Here is a 15635-nt window from a genome sequence, read left to right as displayed (position 1 = left end):
TTAATTTTCAGACTCTGAAAATTGGTTTCAACTACACTTTTCCATGCAAATATTCTTTCACCACTTGCTTCGTATCCAGCTTAAAAATTCAGATCTGTGAATTTTTGTAAGCAATTTTGGAAAAATTAGACACCAGATAATTTCAGGTATGAAAAATCTGAAATAAACTGTGCAAACTGATTGTTTTTACATGTCTTTTTTTTTTAACGAAATACTGTGACAAGGACAAATATTCGTGGATTTTTTTCACATTTATATTTTTTATTTATTTGTTGTTGCCAGCTGTGCTCATTTTCGAATGTTTTGCTGCTTTCCTGCTTGTTCCTCGCGGTGCCCAGAGCCTCTGTCAGAGCTGGGAAGGCTAACTGACAAGCCTTCCTCTCTAAAGCTGCAGGGCTGAATCAGACTGCTGTTAAGTGAAGCTCTGTAACGCTTCGGCTTCTGAGCTCCTTTGTGATGTCTCCGCGATGCACGTTTAAGGTTTGGTTTTTGGTTCTTTAATGAGAGTAATGTAGAATAAAAAAAAAGTTGAGGAGGAATATTTGGGGTTTCTTTTTCCTACTTTCTTTGATTTCCTTTTGTTCCTGCTGTTGAAGTGTTGAGGATTTTTACATGTATGCTCATTGCTGTCCTGGCTCTAGTCTTTCTACTTTTACAAAGAACACAAATTAACGCGAAGGAGGGGGAAGAGACGTCATGCTGATCAGAAAAACAGATGTCTAAAAGGGGGCCTTTTTAAAGTTGCCCATAGGGAAATTTGCGTTGCTGGAAGTGGGGCAAAGGAAGATGGAAGACAATACTACAGAGGTTTAATTATCCAGCCATCAGAAATGAAAAGAGAGACGAGGAGAACTGAGACTAATAATGGAATCACAGACTTATGTTCTGGGTTTCTTCTGTTTCTACCCCCATCTTTCTCTCTTTTCTATCATCTAAAGAATTCATTCTCCAAAATGCACTACTTACCCTTCAATCAGCTTCCTGTCATAAGTCCAAAGGGTTCAGAGATGAAGAAGAGGAGGAAACTCGGATCTCACTTTTTTTGGCCTTTTTATGTGCGAAGCGATTGAAAACATCATGACTGGAGGTAGAGAAGGAACAATGCAGGGACAATGAGGATTAGCTCTTTGGTGCATTGTGTTTTATCTTACCCAATCTGATGAATCAAAGTTAGCTGCAGCTCCAGCTCACGCAGTTTAGGTGTGAGTGTATACATTCAGTGTTTTCAGCACAAAACCCTGTGATGTATTTTGAAAAGAAATAAAAAATAAATCACGTTTTAATAGCAGTGAGATAATTTAAACAATGAGTCATAGCTTTGGTTTTGTCTCCTTAAAGTGTTTATATGATTGTATAACAAGCAAATCAGCAGATTTTCATGTGCAGTGATTTCAAAACTTTCCCCAGCTTTACTGGAACGTGTGGACAACTCACCAGACAACCAAAGAAAAAGAAACAAAGGAAACCAAATGGGAAAGTTTGTTTGTTGCAACTTTTGGATCTAAATTCACACCTGCCATAAATAATATCAAATCTGATTAATTGTTAATAAAGTTAAGCCATTCTATGAGATTTTTCCCTGACATCTCTAAAGGTATCAGACAGGACAAGGGCACCTAGAATCCATCTCATTATTTTTCTTTTTTTATCCATGAACACACAAATACTTGTCCGTACACTATAGCTCCTCCATCCTTATTCTAATCTCCCTTAAAATTGATCTATTTACACTAAATGTCTGTGAATCACAGTCAAATTCCTCAACTAATTTAATTAATATCATAAACCACTGCCTCACATCTGCTTAAACAACCTCACAGTTTCGTCTCTGGACATCCTCTGTCATCTCTAACCATCGGTGCCCCGAGAACCCGGCACAACCGTTCCCCTGCTGAACCCTGTTGACGTTTTTCTGTCCACTGGGCATTGTTGTTCGAGGATGTAAAAATAACACGATCGGCAAATCACTGCACTCCTTTAATTGAACATTACTCAAGGCCAAAACTCATATTACTTGTTTAGCTTGATCTTAAGGCACTCAAATGCTTTCCCTGCTGGGCTTCAAATTTTTTAAATCAATAATTAATGGTCAAAGTTACTTATTCATGTGTATCTTCTCCAATTACGCGGCGTCTAATTAACAATTTCAATAATTGATATTTATTTCTGAAAGGGCTCAGTATCTGGGTGTGATGAAAAATGCATGAGCGGAGGATGTGGACGGGGTTTTGTTTTTGTTCTGAGAGAGCTTCATGCTTGGGGCTAATAACAGGCCACTTTGACTCTGGCTCTTTGAGTTGGCACTGGTCTTGTGATGTTGATCTAACACGGGCAACTTTCATGGACCCGAAGCACTCACTCTGTACCATGTGATCTCATAAAGACTCCAACATGCCCATCCTCAGATACGCTTTGTCTTTAAGAGCAAACTTCAAAGAATAAGCTTCTGTTTCCTTGATAATTTCTCTCTGTTTGTGTGTAATGACACTATAGACAATTGCAAACTCTTGGTCTTCCAAGGACCTCAATGGTTACTCTTTATGTTTGCATTCATATTTGCTTTTAAAGTTTAAGAGAAGATCATCTGACAATGACAGCTGTGATGGTGAACGAAAAATAGAAAAGTCCCTCTTGTTGATTTTCATCAAGTTTTCATTTATTGTGATTTCAGTAGGACAGAAGTTTCAGGACCTGCGGGAAAAATCTTTTTCACGATGGGACAACCAAAGTGAAAATGATTAATATTGTGTGTGAGCTTTGTTTGAGCACTGAGCTGGAGAACAACTTCAATGCAAAGCAACCAAGCAAAGCCACAAGGCCACCTCAGATAAACCATCATTAAAGTGTTTGATTGCAGGTTTGGAGACCACATAGCTGAGACCACGCTCCAACAGAGCTGGCACCTGAGAAACAAAAGGGGGAAGGGTTAAAGAGTGGGGCTCAGAGGGGATAAAAAAAGAAAAATGAACTATAAATCAGTTGATCTCTGTGACACGTCTCAGAGAGCCAAAGGTAGCACTGGTGCTTCCCCACTCGCTGTGCCTTCTGTACTCTCCCGGACGCAAGAAGTACTGGCGCCCCCTGTAGTTGGTGTGTTCGTGCAGCATCCAGTAGCCCTCCATGACGTTGGCGGAGGAGATGTCACGGGTGTGGAAGCGCTCGTGGAGATCTGGGCAGTCTTCCACCAGCTCTAGATTTTGTCCGGCAAAGTCAGAACGCTCAAAGATCTTCATCCTGTAGTTGCCCTTGTACTGCAGAGGAAAGTGTGACAGTTTCAGTGCTGCACGATTAGAGAAAACCTGACTGCAAACAGGATAGAGTAGCTATTAATAACTCACAGGAGGCACCATGCGGCATGAGCGGATGCAGTCGTTGAACCCGGCCCAACGCTGGTAGTCGGGATACTCTCCCTTGTGCAGCATGTACTGGTAGCCGGAGTAGTTGGGCTTCTCGTAGGCCACCCAACAGCCGCTGTCGACCTTTATGGAGTTGCAGCGGCTGAAGAAGCTTTGCATCTCGGGGCAGTCGCTGCTGCACTCATAGTTACGGCCCTGGAAGTTCCTGTCTTCATAGAAGATAATCTGCATTCGAAAGAAAAGTATCACCACCGTTCTCTGAGCTCTCTCTGGTTGTTCATAAAATACCAATAAATTTGGCATTGCAGAACCGAAGGAGGCTTGGATTGGAACTCCAAGACCAGTAAAAAGTCAATGAAACATTTCATATGAAATATATGTTGAAAACTGCAAATTCTAGAGGGTTAAACACATCAGTGCCTATCACTGACATGGTTTTTGTTTTCTATTTTTAGGATCACTAATAATGAAGGATCTGCCCCCCTGGCTGAAACGCAGTGATCTGTTCTGTCCTACCCAATGAGTGTTAGGAGCATCTCAGTACATTAAAGTATCCCCTATGACCTAATGTATTTCAGCAGTTTGAAGGAATTTAAAGCTCATACAGACTCAACACACAAATAGTGATATATCTCAAGTATGCAATTATTTTCCCTTATTTATAATGAAAACTGAAAGTTCAGTTTCCTCCGTAAATCTAAATACAGAAAATACAGAAATGTTATATTTCCTATACACTCATGGGAAAAACTGCTGAACTAGAAGTTATACATGAGTCATGACACCATCCACAAACAATCAATGCAAAAAAAAAAAAACAGACTGTTCACAGAGTGTGCTAAGTGCATTAATGGAAAGTTGAGTGTAAGGAAAAAGTGTGGCATGTGCAATGCAACAGGGATAACTGCAGGGTTGGAGTAAGTCTGACTTTATGGTTCGAAGCCCAAATTTAAGATAAAATCAAGTTTCCAAGACTTGGTAGGTATTTGGTAGGCAATACGGTATTTTCAAGAGAAAGACGAGAGTCATCAGACCACAAAACCTGTAATTAAGGCTGCAATGAAAGCAATCTGGGGTTCTTGAATACTTAAGCAGAGCCACAGACTGATCACCGCCATGCAACACGTCACACTACGTCACGCAATGCACCGTAATGCCGCGTGACGCCATGAGACGCCACTGAATTGATTTAATCTTTTTAACAAAAATCTAAGTTAACTTCTGCAGTACTTTGTGAAAAAGAGAGAATGATTTAAGTCATGTCCTTTAACAAAAGGTGGATAAGTTCTCTACACTGAATGGTTCTTAAATCTGTACTATTCTGAGCCAGGTTTGAAAAATCAGGTTAATTATTGAATATCTTTTTATGACTGTTAAGTTTTGAAAAGACTGGCAGTAGTACATCTAGTGCCTGAAGGAAAGTTGAACAGAAAATCAAAGAGCCAATTAAATGGAGAATAAAAGTCTGATTCTGAACGGAAAATAAGTAGAAACTGCTACTTGTTTTTGCATTTTAATTTACATTCTTTTACTTTATGTATTGATAGTTTACATTGCAGCTTTTTTTATTCCAAATTATTGATCGGTACATAGCCGCAGTTTAATTTGTGATTACTCTAAACCACAAACTACAAATCAAGTATTTGCATTTCAGTAACTCTACCGAACTTAAAAACTCAAGCTTACCTTGCCCATTGTGACTTTGTTCAGTTAAGTTCAGACCAGATCGGGTGCAAAGCTTCTGACCGGTCCTCTTTATAGATCCTGCTGGGATCAGGCCTTTGTGAGCCTGACACAAAGCTTTGTCATGTCAGCACAGTGCGCTCTATACAAGGTAGGACACAATAGGAATGGGAAGCTGCAGCAGCTGCTTTGTCTCTCAAAGCTCTGCCTGTCTGTAGAAAAATACTGTACAACTGCATTTTTTCCCCTGAGGCCCTCAGTAAGAATTGCAGTATCTGCATGAATGCCAGAAATGCACGATTTTGTAATTGCATAGACTTCTTCAAATAACAATACCAAAACAAAAGACATTTGTGTTTTAGAGTTGCATGTTTATTGTTCATTTGATGCTTGCATGGGTGGAGTGTTACATGTTAGTCCTCATCCTCCTGAAAGAGCCGATCATGGGGTTGAAGCCGCCCCAGTCCCCGCAGGACCTGTACATTCCTGGGCGCATGAAGTACTGCCGTCCTCTATAGTTGGGATGCTCGTAGAAGATCCAGTAGCCCTCCATGACGTTGCAGGAGTAGACGTCTCGGTGGTGGAAGCGCTCGTACACGTTGGGGCAGTCGTCCATGAACTCCATCATGTGCCCCATCATCTCGGGCCTGTTGTAGAGCCTCATCCTGTAGGATCCTCTATACTGCAAGTGAAAGACATCAGAGTTTAATTATTATGCCGTTTTAATATCCGTGAAAGGACTTTTACAAATATACCTTTAGTGTGTCAAACTCAAATCCGGTCTGCCATAGCTTTTTATGTAGCCCTCTAGATTCTAGACTAAACATTACGTGTGCTTAAATATTATGTTATCAATCAAATCAATGCAGTTCTTATCTGCTTGCTCCTGCTCTTGATCTTTATCAATCAGTTCCTCCAATTCCCTGAGAATTATTATGGAAATTCACGCAAAATCAACATATTGCGCTAACAATTGGGAGTTTATTACACATTTTTCTCAAAAATGATCAAAAATGTTCTTAATTGTACTAAACAGCTGCCTCAGCCTTAATTGATGTCAGATTATAGTCCACAATCTATACAGCGAGTAATAAAAGGTTGCGTTTACCGTCATAAATAGGCGCAAATACTTCCAAATTAGTACCACAAATTCTTTGATTTTTATTGCAAAAATTTACAAAAAGAATCATGACATCCTGGAGGGACTGAAAAGATGCTAAATAATATTATTTAATTTTAAGAATTTGTTGATATTTTAACGATGTTTTCTGGCACAACCGGCCCTTTAAGATCTTGATTTGGCCCAAAACGAAAATGAGTTTGACACCCCTGATTTAGGGGTGTGGGATGTCACTGATCTGATAAACTTACGGGGGGGAACATCTGGCAGGAGCGGATGCAGCTGTTGAAGCCCATCCAGGAGTGGTAGTCCGGGTAGTCGCCAGGGCCGAGGATGTACTGGTAGCCCATGTAGTGAGGCTTCTCGTAGGCCACCCAGTGGCCGCCGCTGACGCGCATGGAGTTGCAGCAGTTGAAGTGCCGGAAGGTGTCCATGCAGTCACTGCTGCACTCCCAGTGGCGGCCCATGTAGTTTCGGCCCTCGTAAAACACAATCTAAGGAAAGGAAGGCAAGGATGTTAACTCAAATTTATACATTTGAACTGAAATTTTATTGCTTGATGGGTGAAAAGTTGTTTATTCTGTGTATATTTTTGTATTCATTTCAGGTCAGTCTTTTACTACCTGGAAAAAACTGATTTAAGCTCCTACTTTATACCTAACCTTCCTCCATTTTATACACAAAAAACAAACCATTTCATATTGCTGTTCCTAACCACTGCATACCAGTACATTTTTAAGTTGTTAAGTGTTTTTTTTTTAACAATTTCCATGAAAGGAATAAAAAAATTGTCAAACTTCACTCATAATTAAACTTAATTGCATTTTTTTTCCAATTCTGAAATAGTTTCCATTGTTGCCAGACTACATCTTTTTACAGCTGAAGAAGTTAGATAAGACTGAAAAATTGCAAAAGTACAAAATGGCAAAGGAGAAAAATGATTGGAACCCCGTAGTTTGTAACTTTTCTCCCTTTTTTTGTTTCTGTTGCTCCAACACAGAATACATTTTTCCTTTTCTGCTTTTTTGCCCTGGCTGGTTCCTTCCTGCATGAGGAGCTCATACCTTTCCCATGGCTGAAGGGCTGTGGATGTTTTCGCACCGTAGCCCTGCGCTCACCTACAGGTCCTTTTATACTCTCCTGCTGACCATGAGGCCTTTGACCCGTCAGGGACTACTACTCTTTACTTTTTCAGATGTCGACCACTGTTTCCTTTGTGTGTGAGCCCAGGGTTAACTTACCTCCTTTCTGCTAGAGTTTACCTATAGAATTGGCAACCCCCCCACCCCGTCGTCAAAAAGAAAAACAAAAAAATGAACAGCATACAAGTGTTATTCTGTGTTTGCATGATCCTTGTTCCACCGTGTGATGCTTCCTTTTGAAATGTCACACAAAGCTCTTTTGGTTATGTGGCCCCCCAGAAACAAAGCATTTGAGGTGTACAGGTCATTTTTTTGAGGCCCACTCACCAAACTAGGTCTGATTTTTTGCTTTAAGTTTTCCTTAGATGGGAAACTGTAAACGTTTCCAGCTTTCAATGACTACAAAGAGGCAGTTTACTGGAGTGTTCTGGATGAAAGCCTAAGTATTGCTTAGCTTCTGTTGAAGGAAAGTGGTGATGATACTTTGGGCCGAGTGAAGTTCTGCGTTGATGTAATCTGCAGTGATCCACTCCCGCTTTTCTGCTTCCATAGCCTGCAGTTGCACTGTGATGCCAGACGGGACTGGTCTGTTTGCAGATATACAGAACTTTGTGGTGTGTGAGCGCCTCTGTGATATAAAAAAAGGAGGGGGTTCGGGGCATCAGTGTGTTTGAGTCTTTGTGCAAAATGATAGATGTTTGGACTTGAGTATTTGGCTTGTAAGTGTAGCCCAGAGCTGAAGGGGGAAAATGCCAGAAAGAGTTGCCGCCGTGCATTGTGCTCCCAAAGCCCAGCTGGTGCCAGAAAGGTCAGTCCCATCTTTTAGCCTTTCATCGTGATAAAGACCCCGCGCACCCCCACCGGCCCCATCTACACTTTACTGGCTTTTCACAGCACATAAAAACAAACACAGCCATTATGTTCCTGGGTGAAACCGCAGCTATCCTGGCTGTGTTTCCAAAGCCATATGACACTGCTTAAATGTTGAGAAACAGTGTTGATAAGCTTCATGCTCTTTTGATCACTGATCCTCCCCAAACTCCCATATGGCTTCAGCTGGTTTCATGTATGAAGTGCTGCTCTTTTCTTGTGACATAAGTAGTTCATTGATATCCTTTCATCACACTGTGCAACGTAATTGTAGTAGATGATCAAATGGGATGTTTTGTTTTGCGAGTTTCTGGAGCAAAGGTTTACTTTGGAATGAAATGTTCTATCAGAATCTATTAAGAGCAAATATTTACATTTTTCATGTGTTCATAAATTAAGGATTTTCTTCATCGTTTTTATCAAATGTGAAATACAACTCACAAGAGGGAAACAGTATTACAAAAAAGTTGAGCTTGTTCGATGCTCTGACAGTCAGTCTGATGGATGAGGGAGATAGTCCGCTACTTAGGGCATCCAGGCCAGCAGGGGGCTCCAAAGAGCCCTAAAACTCCATAGAAATACATACTTTAATAGCTAAAACACTAAACATACCTTACTATACATAACTAGAGTAAACTGTCTTGACACAACAGCAGAAACTAACGTCCACAGTCGTCTTTACCGCTGCTTTTGAGGTTCAGCCAATCAGCGCTTAACAATGGGAATCCCGCTCTAGGATTGGCTGCATTGCAAATACCAGCCAAAGACATTGTGCCTGGGTATTTCAGCTTCCCAAACTGCATTATAGATATGATGGTGAGGACAGTGGTAGGAGTTTATTCTGTTATGGAGTTCCATTGGCAAAATCCATAAATAACTGGTTGGTTCTCTATCCCCAAATTTGAGGGGATACAGAAACTCTAGTCTGGGCAAAAAAATGAACTAAATCCCCCCTTTTTTTTTTTTTTTTTACTGTCGGTGGTCACAACGCCGTCTAATGAGTGTTACCGCTGAGCGAGTGAAGTTTCCAGAAGCAGGAGAGTCTAGCATTCATGAATCCAAGGATGACGCTGAGAGACTGGCGCTGTACTACATCATGAATAGGAGCTTAAATAATAAAAAAGAAAAAGGGGACTGGAAAAATTACTTAAATCTTCTCATTTCCGCTGTTATTGAATTTAAGGCCGAGGGCATTCAGACGATAGACAGAAAAACCTTGAGTTAAAACAGTCTGCAAAGTGATGAGACAATATTAGTTTCTCCTCACAACAAAAAACTTAAATAAGCTTTATTTGTAACAGAAAATGCTGGGTTATTCTAATGTATTCTTTCAAATTAACTGAACTTTTTCTTTATTTCTTATCCCACTAATGGTTTTCTCTGAATACCTTAAAGCTTACCATTGACTTTCCCCTGCAAAGTTTTTTAAACGAACATTCGAGAATGACTGATGTGACTGTTAAACAGTTAATTCAGGGAATTTTTGGTTGACCCACCTTCTGCTTTTAAAAATAAGTCAAAATGAAGTTTGTGGTGGCTGGTGGATGATGTTACCTAAATCAAATTCAGGCCCAACCCTGAGCTCTGCTACTTTCAGTTCCTCTTAAAGCTGACCTCTCCTGACCTTTAACATTTTCACAGAGAGAGGGGGAAAAAAAAAAAAAAAAACACTAAAAGTTTGTTCAGGAGGAACCGATTGCCACATTTACCACTGTCGTTGTTGTAATTTGCATCATGGAGGAGTGTCAGCTCACCCCGACTCCCACTATGCTCCTGCAGCTTCCAGGGGAAAGGGGAGCCTTGTTTCTCGGGATCTCAAGCGATCATCTTTAGCTGCGCTACAAGACGTCTCCTCCCCACCCTGAAGGGAAACTGACATCACAGAGGCCCTCGCCTGCTTTCTCAGTTCCCCTCAGGAGGAGAAGAAAGCCACCCGCTGCGGGAGCTTTCCACTCTTCATCTCAGGATGATGGAAGAGAGGGAAAGGGGTAGGGGGGAAACCGAGCAATGGGCTATTTGTAGCTCCACTGTGTCCGAGGAGCTCAATGTGAATTGGGTGTAATCGCGTGGGAGATGATGCCACGGTTAGCCTGCGGAATGGCTGCCGGTGATTGATGTGCGCCCCACGGAGAGAGGAGAAACTTTGACAAAAAGCAATCAGAGTGGAAACATCCAGCCTGCCAAAGAAAAATCCATTGGGCTGGGTGATGTGTAATTAGAATGAGGAATTCACTCAGTAAAAACCACATTTCAGGTCAGACGAGACTTCTTTCAATATAAAAGACTTCCCATTCCCTTAATCTAAATCATGCTTTCTCTGTCCCAGCTATATACAATAGGTCTCACCTCTAAAATGTTGTGCAGGGAGATAGGAGAGCAGCTGCGATTGCAGTGCCTGCAACGTGCCCTTTTACAGAACAGTCATTACAAAAAAACATTATGGTACTGAGGTGTAAACAAGGGAGGCTGTGTGCGAGTTTTGCTCCTGAGAGCTGGCTAATCTGGTAGCTGAAAATGTGGTATGATGAGAAAGTGCTTTGCCAAAAAAAAAAAAAAAGAGAAAAAGCCTCCCACGCCGGGAGGAGAATGAGGACCTCTCTGTTTTGCCGAGAGATCATCCTCTCAATTCTTCCCGTCAGAAAATCTCCAGGCGACCCTCCACTTCTCTTGTCGCTGCCAGCGCGCAGGCTCTATCGGGACTGCCAGATGCGGGAGCCACTATGAGGCCGTGCCAGGCCCGGGATTTACCGCGATGCGTCTGATGTGCTCCATCTTTTTTTTTTTTCTTGGGGGGGGGGGGGGGATAATTAAAAGAGGAAATGGTGTTGGAAGAACAGAGTGGAGACGTAGGGATTGGACGGAGCAAATGGATGCAGCTGTCAATTATGTTGAATTGTTGATGTGTGTGTGTTTTTTTTTTCACTTTCTCTTAAGTTTTTTGTTGAACAGTTTCTCATCTGGGTTTATTTTTTAAAAGTTTTGTTAAATTTGCACTCAGAACATGCCATGAGAAAATATTTCAACAAAATACAGACCATGTCGTAAAAAAAGTATTTAAAGAAAGTACAATCTGTAACTATTTTAAGTATATCTTATGTAAGATACCTTAAATCACATTTTTCCTTTTCTTTCTCATAATAGGTTATGTTGTGTGGAGATTTTGTTTAAAACAACACAGTGGCACAAGAATGGGGAAAAAACAAACAAACAAAGAAAGCAACAACCCAGATAGGTTTGTGTTGCTAAACTGCTTGATCAGTGTTTGAGATTTGCACCGGCATGGGGCCGATGATGTTTAAGTACTAAATTAAAGGGCTATTTCGCTGCTTTTCTCTGAAATCTGAAATGTTTTATCTGGCGTCTCTAGTCAAAATAAGCTTGCTTGTTAGCTTCTTAACCCTGAAACAGTTATTGCCAATTAAAGATTCATCGCACCTTGTTGCAGATTTATTTTATTCGATTGAAAGGGGCTCGTCATGCAAACTACTTCCCAGCACAACACTCCTAATAAACGGCATAATGGAAAAGCATTTTTGTATGACGAGCTGAAAGAGCACGAACTTCTTAAAGAGACATAGACCAAATTTTAAGGCATCAAATTGCAAAGTCAGATTTCTTTTAAGTTGCATACAGAATTTTTATAACAACTCAAGTTGACATTGTTATTTGATTCTGCTGTAAAAAGGCACTATGTGCCTGGAAAATATGTAATATCACCCATTTAATAAGTGATTTTTCTCATTACTTCAGTCACATTTTATAAATAGATTAGGTGGATTTTATTTAAGGTAAAACAGTAAAGACTAAATACATGTACATGCTTCAATTTTCAACTTTTCAAGTGCTTAAATCACATGTCCTCTTCCTGTCACTGAAAATGAAAAACCCGAAGGGCCCTTAATACTTCATAAGACACTCTCTGTATATACAGCTGAAACAAGATATTTACATACACTGTACAAATCTGACTGTGAATCAGACACAACTAATTTCACATTTCAAGCAATTACGAACATGTTTTGGTTTGAAATGTTTGCATCAACCCCAGAACAAAAGCAAAAAGGTGTCAGTAGTCGTTGTTGTACCAACATGAGCTGGAAAGCCGCTCTCAGAGGAAGAAGCCGTAACTCCTAAAGCAAAAACGCATAAAACGCCAGATAAAAACAAAAGACTTTAATGTCCTGTAAACTAACTCACATAAATATTTGACCATAATGGCTATTTTTATGTTGAGCAAACGTAGAGGGAAGTACAGGAGGAATCATGTTGTGTTTTTGCTGCAGGAGGGACTGGTGCACTTCTAGATGACACCATGAATAAAGAGATTAATGTGGAGATGTCTATGCTGCATCTCAAGAGATGATCCTAAGATTAAAGCCAAATTAATTACAACAAAATAAAGTGGAGGGGCCTAAACAAAATCCTGATTTTTATACCAAAGACAATTTGAGGGGTGTCAGGAAAGGTCAGAAGAAATGGGCCAGAATTTCAGCTAAGTACTTGAGAATGCTTGACCCAAGTTATGCAGTTAAAAAGGTAATTACAGCAAATATTAAGGGAATCTTTGTCAAGTTTTCACTTTGAAGAAAACGATTTAAACAAATCTAAACACCTGTCATTGTTCTACCATTTGGAATAATTTTGTCATTCTTACCAGACTCAAAACAGGAATTTAATATTTTTCTACAACATATTTAAATATCTGATTATGCTAAATTTGTCATGTTAGTCCATTTTGCACAGTTTGGCGCCATCCAGGTGTTTTTTTTTCCTACTGCTCTGAATCTATTTCAAATTCTCCACCATGCAGCATGACCCAAACTCTGTTAAAAAAGCAGGACAACTTCTTCTTCTCTCAGCAGATGAACACCCAGGAGGGTGGAGGTGGTGGTGGTGGTGGGGAGTGATGGCTTTCAGCTGCTCTCACTCCTCATCTCCACGCTCTGTTTTGACGTGGCGCATCTCCCACACCCCGAAGCTTTAAAGGTTTAAAGAGCAACTTTTTCACCCTGTAATCCAGGTGCCTTTCAAACAAGTCACGCTGTTTACTGACACATGACAAAAAAGTTCAACCCCCTCCTCTCATCTCCGCGCTTACAAGACTGTAACTCACCCCCAGCGCTTGGTAGTCATTCCTCCAGAGCGCCCTCCCGAACAAACAGAGCCGCTGCGAGAACAGGCCCCTGCCTTTCACCCGCTCCCTAAATTCATAATAAGATCTGATGCTGTTGTTCACTTCTTCAAATTTGTCATCAAAGCAAATGTGTTCTGACAACAGCTAGTGACAAGTGCACCAGAGGAGAGGCGGCAAATCAGCTCTTTCACACCGCATATCAATTATTGATCGTGTCGCTCCCCTTCCCTCCGCGGCCCCTGCCACCCCACCAAGTAGACACCTTGTGATAATGAAACGCATCAATTTAAAAAATAAATAATAAACCAGGTTCTGCTCCATTGTTGCGAAGCCTTAAGAGCTTGATTGACTGCCTGCACATTTTCCTCGTTGGCAGTCAGGCAGATCAAAGGGAGGTTCCTCTCATTGCCCAAGGCCACTTGCAATTTATTTAGAGGAGCAGTGCTGCCGTCCCAGCAGGTAACATTATTGGGCAGGGACACTCAGGATAATCAGAGCTTTGAGGTGCCTCTCAAATCCCACCTCTGCTGCTTCCATCATGCATGCACAAAAAGTATGTGAAGGGGGTTTGCAAAAAGCCTCCTTTATTAAAGTGAATTAGGACCACATTGGGGTCCTCACACCGGAGGACCCAGCTGCTGCCACAAACTCCACTCGGCCTAAATGTGTTGAGCTGCATCAGCACAGGGTGCAGAGTACAGTCTGCATCAGATTTTACTTCTCGGTTTCAGTCGTTTTTTTGTTTTTTCCCCTAAGTGGTTTTAGGAAGATTTTGCATAAAAAAATTTAAGCAGAATATCCAAATATTATTTCCTTGATTTGGTTTTGATTGGTTGTTGGATCATTTTGCTATCTGTAGTTTTTTAAAACTGATTTACACAGTATTTAAAAAAAATATCAAGAAATGCTTCAGCTCTTATACAAATATTCTTTACATGATTTATTTAGTAGTCTAAAGTGTGAAAATAACGCCAAGACGTATGACTTTATTGTCATTAAAATAAAACAAAACAAAAGCTGTTGATTTTAAAGCCATATTTATATCGAAGAGGCAGGTTTTATTTCAAATTTGAAAGCAATAAAGACAAATACATAATTTAAGTGTGTAGAAGGAAACTAAAGAGAACAAAAAAGCATCAGAACCAAAATCAAATTTTAGTTTTCCAGTTTTACATTTCATGGAGATTTAATTCCATGTGGCAGAATGTGGAGGAACAGCTGTGATTTTTACAATTCGGTATCAGAAATTCTTTAAACATGTTTAAGAAATTTGCACTTAAATTTATGTGACATTAATTATATAAATATGCACACCTTTGAAACATTGAGTAGCACCTGTTTTAGTTAGTTTAAATATGACCACTTTCACACTCAGTTGAATATAATCTTAATGTCACAAAGCAGTGAAAATATTGTGCAGTTTCTCAGATATTTCTTCAGTTTGGAAACCTCCAGCTCGTGTTTGACCAGGGTTTATTTTTATTTTTTATTTTAACCTGTGACTAAATACAGCCCAGGCTTCTTTTACAGGTGCTTGTGCTGCCCTCATGTGGAATGATGCCCTGGGTGATAAGCCATGTCACCAATATCAAAATCATCCATATCATCATATAGCAATTTTACGTAAAAAGCACATTTAAAAATATCATGAATACAAAAAAACATGAGAATAAAAACCACAGTATGTGGACTAAAAGACAGAAAATATGTGGAAATGAACAATAGACAATAAAGTTGTAAAATAAAGTATAAATTAAATATAAGTGTATATATTAAATATAGGCCTGACATTAAATAGTCTTTGGCATCATTTGGTCTACTGGAATAAACAAAAATGATGAAAGCAAATGAAAATGTGGCATGATTGATAAAAGACACACAAAAAATAAAATAAAATGAAAACAACAACAACAACAAAAAAACCTGAATATGAATACAGAAGTAAACTCACACTGGTGCATTTCAGTTTCTGACTGGTTGAAACTAAAACCAGTCGGTTTCCCAGTCGGCTCCAGGCACTAGAGGGCACTAGAAGCCAGAGCATTTTCTGTCTGCAGGGTTCCTGTTTCAAGTTCTTTCCACAACTGTTAAAGCTCCCAGCAGCTCGTACGCGCGTCTGCTTGCTTGCATATGTTTGGACGCGAGCTCGGACTCTTATGCATGTAGACACGAGCCGTACAATGGCACGATTTCACGCGGCTCAGCCTCTTTGTGTGCCACTGCCACATCTCCTGTTTGTTCTGACGCCTATCAGCGGTTCGACAAAGCTCTACCACAGGGAGGAGTTGGGGGGAGAAAAAACAAATCACTAACAGGCTGACACGACCTGT

General features: G+C 40.3%; 2 protein-coding genes across 2 annotated transcripts; both read right to left on the bottom strand.

Annotated features, from left to right (window-relative positions):
- Nucleotides 1-2857: 2857 nt before the first annotated feature.
- crygmx (crystallin, gamma MX) lies at nucleotides 2858-5137 on the bottom strand. Its single transcript, XM_015036113.1, has 3 exons — nucleotides 5043-5137; nucleotides 3339-3581; nucleotides 2858-3251 (listed from the first exon to the last, which is right to left on the bottom strand). Exons 1-3 carry the CDS (start codon nucleotides 5049-5051, stop codon nucleotides 2976-2978), a joined length of 528 nt encoding a protein of 175 aa, XP_014891599.1. The 5' UTR covers nucleotides 5052-5137; the 3' UTR covers nucleotides 2858-2975.
- Nucleotides 5138-5389: 252 nt separating this feature from the next.
- On the bottom strand, nucleotides 5390-7331 carry crygmxl2 (crystallin, gamma MX, like 2). The gene is made up of 3 exons (XM_015036128.1): nucleotides 7224-7331; nucleotides 6411-6653; nucleotides 5390-5721 (listed from the first exon to the last, which is right to left on the bottom strand). The coding sequence occupies exons 1-3, from the start codon at nucleotides 7230-7232 to the stop codon at nucleotides 5446-5448; spliced, it is 528 nt and encodes a 175-aa protein (XP_014891614.1). The 5' UTR covers nucleotides 7233-7331; the 3' UTR covers nucleotides 5390-5445.
- Between the last annotated feature and the right edge of the window lie 8304 nt (nucleotides 7332-15635).

This window comes from Poecilia latipinna, unplaced genomic scaffold (assembly GCF_001443285.1).
Source record: "Poecilia latipinna isolate Pla-1442-1.1 unplaced genomic scaffold, P_latipinna-1.0 Scaffold22, whole genome shotgun sequence".
NCBI classification, from domain to species: domain Eukaryota; kingdom Metazoa; phylum Chordata; class Actinopteri; order Cyprinodontiformes; family Poeciliidae; genus Poecilia; species Poecilia latipinna.
The sequence above is the reverse complement of the archived record's forward strand: the minus strand, read 5'-3'. Positions and strand labels throughout refer to the sequence as shown.